The 12,829-nt window shown below is 38.0% G+C and overlaps 1 protein-coding gene across 3 annotated transcripts in view; it reads right to left on the bottom strand.

The window, feature by feature from the left end:
• The window catches only part of PDE3B (phosphodiesterase 3B), a 221,748-nt gene that overhangs the window by 80,776 nt on the left and 128,143 nt on the right, over window positions 1–12,829 (bottom strand). For 2 of the 3 annotated variants that reach the window (XM_063671133.1, XM_054441643.2), the window contains exon 2: window positions 11,569–11,619. In XM_063671133.1, the coding sequence (XP_063527203.1) occupies window positions 11,569–11,619 (51 nt within the window). Of the gene's footprint in view, window positions 1–7,750; window positions 7,985–11,568; window positions 11,620–12,829 lie in introns of all 3 variants that reach the window. The other variant, XM_054441644.2, reaches the window with a different exon arrangement.

A 12,829-nucleotide genomic window follows, 5' to 3' on the forward strand; every position in this document is an offset into this window, starting at 1 on the left:
GGTATATCTCCCAATGCTAGCTATCCCTCCCCACTCCCCCACCCCACTACAAGCCCCGGTGTGTGATGTTCCCCTTCTTGTGTCCAAGTGTTCTCGCTATTCAATTCCCACATATGAGTGAGAACATGCGGTGTTTGGTTTTCTGTCCTTGCGATAGCTTGCTCAGAATGATGGTTTCCAGCTTCATCCATGTCCCTACAAAAGACATGAACTCATCCTTTTTTATGGCTGCACAGTATTCCATGGTGTATATGTACCACTTTTTCTTAATCCAGTCTATCACTGATGGACATTTGGGTTGGTTCTAAGTCTTTGCTATTGTGAATAGTGCCGCAATAAACATACGTGTGCATGTGTCTTTATACTAGCATGATTTATAATCCTTTGGGTATATACCCAGTAATGGGATTGCTGGGTCAAATGGTATTTCTAGTTCTAGATCCTTGAGGAATCGCCATACTGTCTTCCACAATGGTTGAACTAGTTTACAGTCCCACCAACAGTGTAAAAGTCTTCCTATTTCTCTACACCCTCTCCAGCTCCTGTTGTTTCCTGACTTTTTAATGATCACCATTCTAACTGGTGTGAGATGGTATCTCATTGCGGTTTTGATTTGCATTTCTCTGATGGCCAGTGATGATGAGCATTCAAATGTCTGTTGGCTGAATAAATGTCTTCTTTTGAGAAGTGTCTGTTCATCCTCTTTGCCCACTTTTTGATGGGATTGTTTGATTTTTTTCTTGTAAATTTGTTTAAGTTCTTTGTAGATTCTGGATATTAGCCCTTTGTCAGATGGATAGAGTGCAAAAATTTTCTCCCATTCTGTAGGTTGCCTGTTCATTCTGATGGTAGTTTCTTTTGCTGTGCAGAAGCTCTTTAGTTTAATTAGATCCCATTTGTCAATTTTGGCTTTTGTTGCCATTGCTTTTGGTGTTTTAGCCATGAAGTCCTTGCCCATACCTATGTCCTGAATGGTACTGCCTAGGTTTTCTTCTAAGGTTTTTATGGTTTTAGGTCTAACATTTAAGTCTTTAATCCATCTTGAATTAATTTTTGTATAAGGTGTAAGGAAGGGATCCAGTTAAAGCTTTCTACATATGGCTAGCCAGTTTTCTCAATACCGTTTGTTAAATAGGCAATCTTTTCCCCATTTCTTGTTTTTGTCAGGTTTGTCAAAGATTGGATGGTTGTGGATGTGTGGTACAATTTCTGAGGACTCTGTTCTGTTCCATTGGTCTACATCTCTGTTTTGGTACCAGTACCATGCTGTTTTGGTTACTGTAGGCTTACAGTATAGTTTGAAGTCAGATAGCGTGATGCCTCCAGCTTTGTTCTTTTGGCATAGGATTGTCTTGGCAATGCTGGCTCTTTTTTGGTTCCACATGAACTTTCAAGTAGTTTTTTCCAATTCTGTGAAGAAAGCCAATGGTAGCTTGTTGGGGATGGCATTGAATCTATAAATTACCTTGGGTAGTATGGCCATTTGTTTGTGTCCTCTTTTACTTCATTGACCAGTGGTTTGCAGTTCTCCTTGAAGAGGTCCTTCACATCCCTTCTAAGTTGGATTCCTAGGTATTTCATTCTCTTTGAAGCAATTGTGAATGGGAGTTCACTCATGATTTGGCTCTCTGTTTGTCTGTTAATGGTGTATAGGAACGCTCGTGATTTTTGCACACTGATTTTGTATCCTGAGACTTTGCTGAAGTTGCTTATCAGCTTAAGGAGATTTTGGGCTGAGACGATGGGGTTTTCTAAATATACAATCATGTCATCTGCAAACAGGGACAATTTGACTTCCTCTTTTCCTAACTGAATACCGTTTATTTCTTTCTCCTGCCTGACTGCCCTGACCAGAACTTCCAACACTATGTTGAATAGGAGTGGTGAGAGAGGGCATCCCTGTCTTGTGCCAGTTTTCAAAGGGAATGCTTCCAGTTTTTGCCCATTCAGTATGATATTGGCTGTGGGTTTGTCATAGATAGCTCTTATTATTTTGAGATACATCCCATCAATACCTAATTTATTGAGAGTTTTTAGCATGAAGGGTTGTTGAATTTTGTCAAAGGCCTTTTCTGCATCTATTGAGATAATCATGTGGTTTTTGTCTTTGGTTCTGTTTATATGATGGATTACATTTATTTATTTGTATATGTTGAACCAGCCTTGCATCCCAGGGATGAAGCCCACTTGATCATGGTGGATAAGCTTTTTGATGTGCTGCTGGATTCAGTTTGCCAGTATTTTATTCAGGATTTTTGCATTGATGTTCATCAGGGATATTGGTCTAAAATTCTTTTTTGTTGTGTCTCTGGCAGGCTTTGGTATCAGGATGATGCTGGCCTCATAAAATGAGTTAGGGAGGATTCCCTCTTTTTCTATTGATTGGAATAGTTTCAGAAGGAATGGTACCAGCTCCTCTTTGTACCTCTGGTAGAATTCAGCTGTGACTCCGTCTGGTCCTGGACTTTTTTTGGTTGGTAGGCTCTTAATTATTGCCTCAATTTCACAGCCTGTTATTAGTCTACTCAGAAATTCAACTTCTTCCTGGCTTAGTCTTGGGAGGGTGTATGTGTCCAGGAATTTACCCATTTCTTCTAGATTTTCTAGTTTATTTGCATAGAGGTGTTTACAGTATTCTCAGATGGTAGTTTGTATCTCTGTAGGATCGGTGGTGATATCCCCTTTATCATTTTTTATTACGTCTATTTGATTCTTCTCTCTTTTCTTCTTTATTAGTCTTGCTAGCAGTCTATCAATTTTGTTGATCTTTTCAAAAAACCAGCTCCTGGATTCATTGATTTTTTGAAGGGTTTTTTGTGTCTCTAGCTCCTTCAGTTCTGCTCTGATCTTAGTTATTTCTTGCCTTCTGCTAGCTTTTGAATTTCTTTGCTCTTGCTTCTCTTGTTCTTTTAATTGTGATATTAGGGTGTCAATTTTAGATCTTTCCTGCTTTCTCTTGTGGGCATTTAGTGCTATAAATTTCCCTCTACACACTACTTTAAATGTGTCCCAGAGATTCTGGTATGTTGTGTCTTTGTTCTTGTTGGTTTCACAGAACACCTTTATTTCTGCCTTCATTTTGTTATTTACCCACTAGTCACTCAGGAGCAGGTTGTTCAGTTTCCATGTACTTGAGTGGTTTTTAGTGAGTTTCTTAATCCTCAGTTCCAGTTTGACTGCACTGTGGTCTGAAAGACAGTTTGTTATCATTTCTGTTCTTTTACATTTGCTGAAGAGGGCTTTACTTCCAACTATGTGGTCAATTTTGGAATAAGTGCAATGTGGTGCTGAGAAGAATGTATATTCTGTTGATTTGGGGTGGAGACTTCTGTAGATGTCTATTAGGTTCGCTTGGTGCAGAGCTGAGTTAAATTCCTGGATATCCTTGTTAACTTTCTGTCTCATTGATCTGTCTAATGTTGACAGTGGAGTGTTAAAGTCTCCCATTATTATTGTGTGGGAGTCTAAGTCTCTTTGTAGGTCTCTAAGGACTTGCTTTATGAATCTGGGTGCTCCTGTATTGGGTGCATATATATTTAGGATAGTTAGCTCTTATTGTTGAATTGATCCCTTTACCATTATGTAATGGCCTTGTCTCTTCTGATCTTTGTTGGTTTAAAGTCTGTTTTATCAGAGACTAGGATTGCAACCCCTGCTTTTTTTTTGTTTTCCATTTGCTTGGTAGATCTTCCTCCATCCCTTTATTTTGAGCCTATGTGTGGCTTTGCATGTTAGATGGGTCTCCTGAATACAGCACACTGATGAGTCTTGACTCTTTATCCAATTTGCCAGTCTGTGTCTTTTAATTGGAGCATTTAGCCCATTTACATTTAAGGTTAATATTGTTATATGTGAATTTGATCCTGTCATTATGAAGTTAGCTGGTTATTTTGCTCATTACTTGATGCAGTTTCTTCCTAGCATCGATGGTCTTTACAATTTGGCATGTTTTTGCAGTGGCTGGTACCAGTTGTACCTTTCCATGTTTAGTGCTTCCTTCAGGAGCTCCTGTAAGGCAGGCCTGGTGGTGACAAAATCTCACAGAATTTGCTTGTCTGTAAAGGATTTTATTTCTCCTTCACTTATAAAGCTTAGTTGGGATGGATATGAAATTCTGGGTTGAAAATTCTTTTGTTTAAGAGTGTTGAATATTGGACCCCACTCTCTCCTGGCTTGTAGGGTTTCTGCCGAGAGATCTGCTGTTAGTCTGATGGACTTCCCTTTGTGGGTAACCCAACCTTTCTCTCTGGCTGCCCTTAACATTTTTTCCTTTATTTCAACTTTGGTGAACCTGACAATTATGTGTTTTGGAGTTGCTCTTCTCGAGGAATATCTTTGTGGCGTTCTCTGTATTTCCTGAATTTGAGTGTTGGCCTTCCTTGCTAGGTTGGGGAAGTTCTCCTGGATAATATCCTGCAGAATGTTTTCCAACTTGGTTCCATTCTCCCTGTCACTTTCAGGTACACCCATCAGACGTAGATTTGGTCTTTTCACATAGTCTCGTATTTCTTGGAGGCTTTGTTCATTTCTTTTTACTCTTTTTTCTCTAAACTTCTCTTCTCGCTTCATTTCACTCATCTGATCTTCAATCACTAACACCCTTTCTTCTACTTGATCGAATCGGCTACTGAAGCTTGTGCATGTGTCACGCAGTTCTCATGCCATGGTGTTCAGCTCCAACAGGTCATTTAAAGTCTTCTCTACGCTGTTTATTTTAGTTAGCCATTCGTCTAATCTTTTTTCAAGGTTTTTAGCTTCTTTGCGATGGGTTCGAACATCCTCCTTCAGCTTGGAGAAGTTTGTTATTACCAATCATCTGAAGCCTTCTTCTCTCAACTCATCAAAGTCATTCTCCGTCCAGCTTTGTTTCATTGCTGGGGAGGAGCTGTGTTCCTTTGGAAGAGAAGAGGCATTCTGATTTTTAGAATTTTCAGCTTTTCTGCTCTGGCTTCTCCCCATCTTTGTGGTTTTATCTACCTTTGGTCTTTGATGATGGTGACGTACAGATGGGGTTCTGGTGTGAATGTCCTTTCTGTTTGTTAGTTTTCCTTCTAACAGTCAGGAACCTCAGCTGCAGGTCTGTTGGAGTTTGCTGAAGGTCCACTCCAGACCCTCTTTGCCTGGATATCACCAGTGGAGGCTGCAGAACTGCAAATATTGCAGAAGGGCAAATGTTGCTGCCTGATCGTTCCTCTGGAAGCTCCATCTCAGAGGAGCACCCGGCCGTATGAGGTGTCAGTCAGCTCCTACTGGGAGGTACCTCCCAGTTAGGCTACTCCGGGCTCAGGGACCCACTTGAGGAGGCAGTCTGTCCATTCTCAGATCTCAAACTCCGTGCTGGGAGAACCACTCCTCTCTTCAAAGCTGTCAGACAGGGACATTTAAGTCTGCAGAAGTTTTTGCTGCCTTTTGTTCAGCTACACCCTGCCCCCAGAGGTGGAGTCTACGGAGGCCGGCAGGACTCCTTGAGCTGTGGTGGGCTCCACCCAGTTTGAGCTTCAGGGCTGCTTTGTTTACCTACTCAAGCCTCAGCAATGGCGGGCGCCCCTCCCCCAGCCTCGCTGCCGCCTTGTAGTTCCATCTTAGACTGCTGTGCTAACAGTAAGTGAGGTTTCATGGGCGTGGAACCCTTCAAGCCAGGCACGGGGCATAATCTCCTGGTGTGCCGTTTGCTAAGACCATTGGAAAAGCACAGTATTAGGGTGGGAGTGGCCTGATTTTCCAGGTGCCGTCTGTCATGGCTTCCTTTGGCTAGGAAAAAGAATTTCCCAACCCCTTGAGCTTCCCAGGTGAGGTGATGCCTCACCCTGCTTCGGCTCACAGTCTGTGGGCTGCACCTACTGTCCTGCATCCACTGTCTGACAAGCCCCAGCGAGATGAACCCAGTACCTCATTTGGAAATGCAGAAATCACTCGTCCTCTGCATCGCTCATGCTGGGAGCTGTAGACTGGAGCTGTTCCTATTCGGCCATTTTGGAACCTCCTCCCCTTCATTCTTAAAGAATACTTTTGCTGGATATAGATTTTACAACCATTTTCTTCCAGCTCTTCAAAAGTGTTCTGCCACTTCCTTCTGGCCTTCATGGTTTTAAATGAGAAATCTGCTATTACTTGAATTGGTGTTCCCCTATAGGTAATGTGTTGTTTCTCTCTGGATGCTTTTTAAGATATTTTCTTTGTCTTTAGCTTTCACAAGTTTAATTATGACATGTCTTAGAGTAGATTTTGAGGGGGTTGATACTATTTGGGGTTCAGAAACCTTCTTGAATCTGTAGGATTAAGTTTTTAGCTAAATCTGGGAAGTTTTCAGCCATTACTTCTTCAGATACTCTTTCAATGCCACCCTCTTTCTCCTTCTCAAACACGAGTAATACAAATGTTGGTTCTTTGTTACTGCCCAATAGGTCCCTAGGGCTTGCTGATTTTGTTTCTGTTTCCTCTATGTTGTAAAATTGGCTAAATTCTATTGATCTATGCTTAAGCTCACAGATTCTATCCTACTGTCATCTCCACTGTTATTCATCCCATCCAGTAATTTTAAATTTCTATTATTGTATTTTTCAGCTCTATAATTTCCATTTGTTTCTTCTTTATAATTTATATTTCTTTTGCTAATATTTTCTTTCTTTTTCCATTTGTTTCAAGATACTTTGTAATTATGTTAGAGCATTTTTATGATGTTTGCTTTAAAAATCCTTGCCAGATAATTCCAAATCTGATTCATCTTAGTGTTGTCATTCCTTTTTCTTATTCAAGTTGTGATTTTCTTGGTTTTGGTAAGATGGGTGATTTTTAATTTTATCCTCAATATTTTGACTATAACTTACAAGACTCTGGGTCCTACAGAAATCTTTGCCATTAGAAGGCATATCCCCATTTAGGTTTATCACACAGGTCCTGGCCTACTTTTGTGGGCTGTGGTTTGGATGACAATTTTCAAAGCATTCACAATCATTTAGGTGTGTTTGATTTTTTTTTTTTTTTTTTTTTTTTTTGGTGCCCCTTGGGTTCTCACTAGTTCACACTGGTGCCTTAGAGTAGGGGGGGAGAGAGTTTCCTCAGGTTGGGTCATCTGGTACCTTTAGGGGAGAGAAAGGAGTCTCCAGGCGACAGGAACAAAGATCACTTTCTGGGCTAGGCATTTGTGAGGATATCCCCCTTCCCAGGCACACTGGCCACCCAGTGTCTGTCAGTGGGGAAGGGGAGTCTCATGCCCAGGAGGGAAGGAGAATGCTTCTCCCTGGTCACTGATTGCCAGTGGTTCCAAATCAATTCCCCCTTGCTAGAGCCACCAGACTTGCTTAGTGTTGTTGGCAGGGCTCTTGTTTAATCTGGGGAAAGAATAAGCCTACCTGTGTCACCTTATGTTGCTAGGTTGATCTGGGGAAAGAATAAGCCTACCTGTGTCAACTTATGTTGCTAGGTTGAGAGTGGGGGCCTAGACCAGGTTTGCTGTTGGGTGTGGGTCATAAGAGACTCTGTCACTGTGTTGTTTCTCCTGTCCTAGGGTCCCTAGCCAGTCTGCCTTCCTCTTTCTATTTTTTGTAGTTCTCACTTGATTGCCTCTTACATTATTTCCAGAGTTAATAACTGTACTTAGCAAGGAGGAAAAGAGAGAGTTAAATATGGTAACACATGCAGAGCATATAAAGTATAGTACATATAACTAAAGGCAAAGATAGTACTGTTATTATTAACAGAAAGTGAAGAGATAAAAATACAGACAAAATGGCCAGGCATGGTCTCTCACCCCCGTAATCCCATCACTTCGGGAGGCCGAGGTGGGCAGATCACCTGAGGTCGGGAGTTCAAGACCAGCCTGACCAACATGGAGAAATCCCATCTCTACTAAAAATACAAAATTAGCCGGGTGTGGTGGCACATGCCTGTAATCCCAGCTACTCGGGAGGCTGAGGCAGGAGAATCGCTTGAACCCGGGAGCTGGAGGTTGCGGTGAGCCGAGATCGTGCCATTGCACTCCAGCCTGGGCAACAAGAGTGAAACTTCGTCTCAAAAAAAAGGAAAAATATATATATACAGACAAAATGGCATTAGAGTTCAAAAGAGATATAGAAAACTTCCATTTGGATGGTAACAGAAATTTTATGGAAGGGGTAGCATTTGAGCTGGGCCCTAAAAATTTGGTAGGATTATATTTATATTTGTTTACAATAAAACAAAACAAAAATGTATTGGGGAAGTGTACTGCACAGAATGGACACAGCATAAATAAAAGTATAAAAGTGGTAAAATACAATTTTTAAGTGGTAAAATAATGCTATACAGGGAACATGAAATTGTTGAAGTACAGATTATATAAGAAAGCAATGAAAAACAGGTTGGAAAGACATGCTGGGACCAAATTTTTGAGAACACTGGATTCCAAGCTAAGTAATATGAGTAATAAAGGGTCGTATATAATAGATTTTGAACAGGCTGCTAAAAAGAGAAAATAAAGTAAGTTAAGGGAAAAAGATGTGATAGAATGCAATGCAATTTTAGAGAGGATAGTTGGGGTATGCCTCACTAAGAAGGAAATAGTTATGTAAAGACAAGACAAAGTGTGGGAAATAAGCATTCCAGGCAGAGAGACTAGCAAGTGCAAAAGCCTGAGTCAGAAGCCTGTCTGACTTGTTTGGGGAATAACAAGGAGGCCAGTGCAGCTGGAACAGAGTAAATGAAGGAGAAAGTAGTAGAAGACAAAGACAGAGAAGTACAAGAGAGTAAGGGAGGGAACCATGTTGTGTAAGTTCTTTTACATACATGACAAAGACTTTTACTCTGGGTGAGATGAGAGAAATGAGCAAGAGAGTGACATGATAACTTATGTCAGATCAAATTGAATATTCAAATTATTTGCCACAATTTTAAAAGCTGAACTTAAATTCCTATCTTCTATTCACTTATATTTGGCAAAATCTTGATTGTTGAACAGAAAGTTAAGAATAGTTTTTATGTTTTAAATGGTTATTGAAAAAGAAGAGGAGTGGGAGGGAGAAGAGGAAAAAGGAGGGAAGGAGGAGAAGCACTGGGGGCAGCAAAAGGTAGCAATGGTCATATGTTTCCTGCAAATGCTAAAATACTTACTCTCTGGCCTTTTAAAGAAAAAAATGCTCATTCCTGTCTTATACTTCAAGTTCAGGTTAGTATTTATTATTATTGAAATTTATATAATATTGGCTCACATTTGTATTAAGTACCAGGTACATATTAATTAGCCCTTTGAGGGAACTGGTATTATTCTCAATTTGTAGGTGAGGGAACAGGTTCAGAGTGTCTTAAGAGGCTTGCCTAATTTTCCAGCTAAGAGGGACTGGTTTGTATCAGACCAACTCTTCTGTCTAGAACAACTAGAAAAGCTGAAATAAAATATAAATAGCATACATTTCAAGGCATCAAAACACAACCAAACAGCCAGGGCATAAAAGGCCAAGAACCCAGAATTAAGAGAAAAGATTAAAAGAAACCCAACATTCTGTGCTATTCTTTTCCCTCTAGGAATTTTCTGCTGATTCATAACTGGCACAGAGCAGAGAGGATGAGAAGAACAAAAGAGGCCAGAAAACAGAGTAGAGATCCATAGTCCCAAGGGGCTGGGAGACCGAAATTGGAGTTCAGAGCTATGAAGACAGGGGGTGCCAAACAAGATCCCAAAGTGATGAGAAAAACAAAGTAGTGAGCTTAAATTCAGACCTGCTTTTCCTCTAAAGGCATTTGCCAGTTTATAAACAGTGGCTAAGAGAGAGATAAACCAAGTAGAAATCCTCAAAAAGATTTCTATTTTGAAATTAAAATAGGGCTTTCAGCAGTCTCACAAATGCCGGAAGGAACAACAACAAAAAAAGGAATTCCTAGAAAAACACAAGTAACTCAATTGTTAGAAGAAAAGATGGAAAATCTAAATGATACTAAAACTATTAAAGAAATTGAATCCATAACTTAAAATTTGTCCACAAAATAATTCTTCAAGGTGAGATAGCTTCACCAGAGCATTCCTCCAAACATTAAAGGAGGAAATAATAACAAGTTTTAATCTTACCCAAATTTTTCAAGATAATAGAAAGGGTAAATATCTCACCTTATTTTATCTTGGATATCAAGGTTCTTGGTAACCGTGATACCAATATAATGCCAAGAACATTATGAAAAGTAAGAATTTATAGGCCAACACTCTCTCATAAACACAAATTCAAAATTTCTAAACAAAACATTAACAAATAGAATCTAGTGATAAAGATTTAAACAAAATACATCTTGATCAAATTTATTTTATTCTGGGAATACAGGGATGGTTTAACAAACATACCAATTAAACAATGTAATTCACCACATTAATAGATTAGAAAAAAAAATCTCGAATCATTTGAATAGATGCAGAAAAAGCATCTGATAAAATTCTATACCCATTCATGACTTAAAAAGAGAAAAAAAGTCCTTAGTAAACTAGAATTAGAATAAAACTTCCTTAATCTGCTAAAGGGTATCTACAAAAAACATTAGTGGTGATATGTTGAACATTTTTTCCCTGAGTTCATGAAGAAAAACAAGGCTGCCTACTCATACCACTTCCATTCAACACTGCGTTGAAGGTCCTAGAAAGTACAATTCACATGAGAAAAAGAAATAAAAGGCATAGGTTTGGAAATAAATAAATCTGTCTTTATTCATAGATAACATTATTGTGTACTTCAAGCATCAAAGAATCTTCAAATAAGCTATTAGAATTATTAAGTAAATTTAGCATAACGGGAAAGATCAATAAAGATAGACATCAAAAGTTAACACAGTTAACACAGTTATTGCTTGATGTTTTATGAGTGATTTTCCTTTTTTCTCCTTATATTAAATACTTCTATTTTCATTTCATCTGATATAAACATATATTACTTAGGTGTTCAAAAAATTAATCCTAAAAAAGTACACATATTATTCCATTTGTGTGTATATAAAGTTCAAAAATTAGCAAAACTAGTTACTAGAAGTCGGATAGGATTTATCTTTGGGGATATAGGTAATGACTGGAATTGGGCATAAGTGAGGCTTCTGAGATACTGGAAACATTCTATTTCTTCATATCGGTAGCAGTTACATGGGATGTTTAACTTCTGAAAATTGAGCTGTACACTTTTCTGTATGTATGTTATAATTCAATAAAAAGTTTACCAAAAAATGAAAGTTGGATATCTTTACTTCCCTAATAAAATATGTTGCCAATTGCTTTGCTTTGTCTCAGATATGGCCTTCAATCTATTTTTTCCCCTTTATAGAACAGTGGTCCACATCAGAAAAGAAAAAAATCTTATCCTTAATATAGAAATATTAGTTGATTCTGAGCCCAGATTATATTAGCAGTATTTTTATAACAATTTATATAAATTTGGCTTTTTATCATTTTCTTTTTCCCTTATAATTAAAATGTATTTTAAAAAAATCTACCTCAATGAAGGTTCTAGTTAACTTATTAGTTTCATTTAAAGAAAATCTTATGGCACAGAAATACTGTGAATGTAACTTTAAGTGTCAAAAGTTTCATCACAGATATTATTTAGTGATATTAATTATACTTACTTGATAATGAGGCTTATGCCATTGCTTTAAGTCCCAATCCCAAAGAATCATCTAGAAAAAAAAATTCACTTGGTTACAAACCAGAAATAGACAAACAAGTATATGTAAAGACAAAATTCAGCATTTTCAATTATAATTATCTAATATAGCTCAAAATCTGGAAGAGATATTGGAATGGTGAGAATAAAAATTATCTCCAGACAGAATATTTCATTAATACAATCTATAATTGAGAAATCAAAAGAATAAAGAATTATCACAATAAAGTAACTAAAACAAGCCATATTAACCTTCAAATATTACCACAAAAAGGAAAATATAAATCCATAATCACATTAAGTCACAAAAAATAAAAGAAAAATTACATATCATCAGATATTCTCTGCCTACCCACCATCTCCAAAGGCTCATCATGGGTGATGGGTGATGCTATTTTCTTACCAATAAGGTACTTCTGTCAAAAACATTTTGAAAATCTTGTTGTCCTTGGGGTTAGATTAAGTATAAAGGAATAGATTTATCAAAAGCAGCACATACCCCTTTTGATATGCACATAATTAGTGATTGTTTTCCTGTCTGTCTCCTTGATAGCCTAGTTTATCAATGGTAACTTTAGTCCCAGACTAGTTTTTTTCCTGCCCTTCTTCCTAACAAGCTTTTTGGCTGCTTCCCAACCCAATATAGTAGTCACTATGCCCAAGGAGATAAAATTAACTTTAATTTAGGAAGCTATAACTGCTACCTATCATCAATCCTAAATTTCTTTGACATTTACTGAGTTAAATAGGTCTTCTTTTGCTTAAATAATTCATTGTAATAGCCATTTTGTACATAGCTTTGAACCTGTATTGAATATGAGCCTAGTTAATCTGTAATATAATTTCATAATTTCTATATATTGAACTATTTGTGTTGTTTCTTGTCCTTCAGGCTTAAGTTTTCTGGTTGCAGAAGATCTTACTTGGGGCTTTGCTGGCTACATAAGGTCTCTATGGCATATTCTTTGTTTTTTGTTTTTGTTTTATAACCCTTTAAAATGCAAAAAAAAATTATTAGCTCAAAGGTGATACAAAAACAGGCTGCTGGCAGGATTTGGTCAGTGGACTACAATTTGCTGACTCATATTTTACATAATACACCCATGCTTAATCACTCAAAAAGCTGTCAATTATCATTATCACCATCTCCTCATCAATATCCTTGCAGAACGTAATTTCTTTCTTACCACTGAAGAAAAATCTATTTCTTCCCAAAGAAAATT

This window comes from Pongo pygmaeus, chromosome 9 (assembly GCF_028885625.2).
Source record: "Pongo pygmaeus isolate AG05252 chromosome 9, NHGRI_mPonPyg2-v2.0_pri, whole genome shotgun sequence".
In the NCBI taxonomy this organism is placed as follows: domain Eukaryota; kingdom Metazoa; phylum Chordata; class Mammalia; order Primates; family Hominidae; genus Pongo; species Pongo pygmaeus.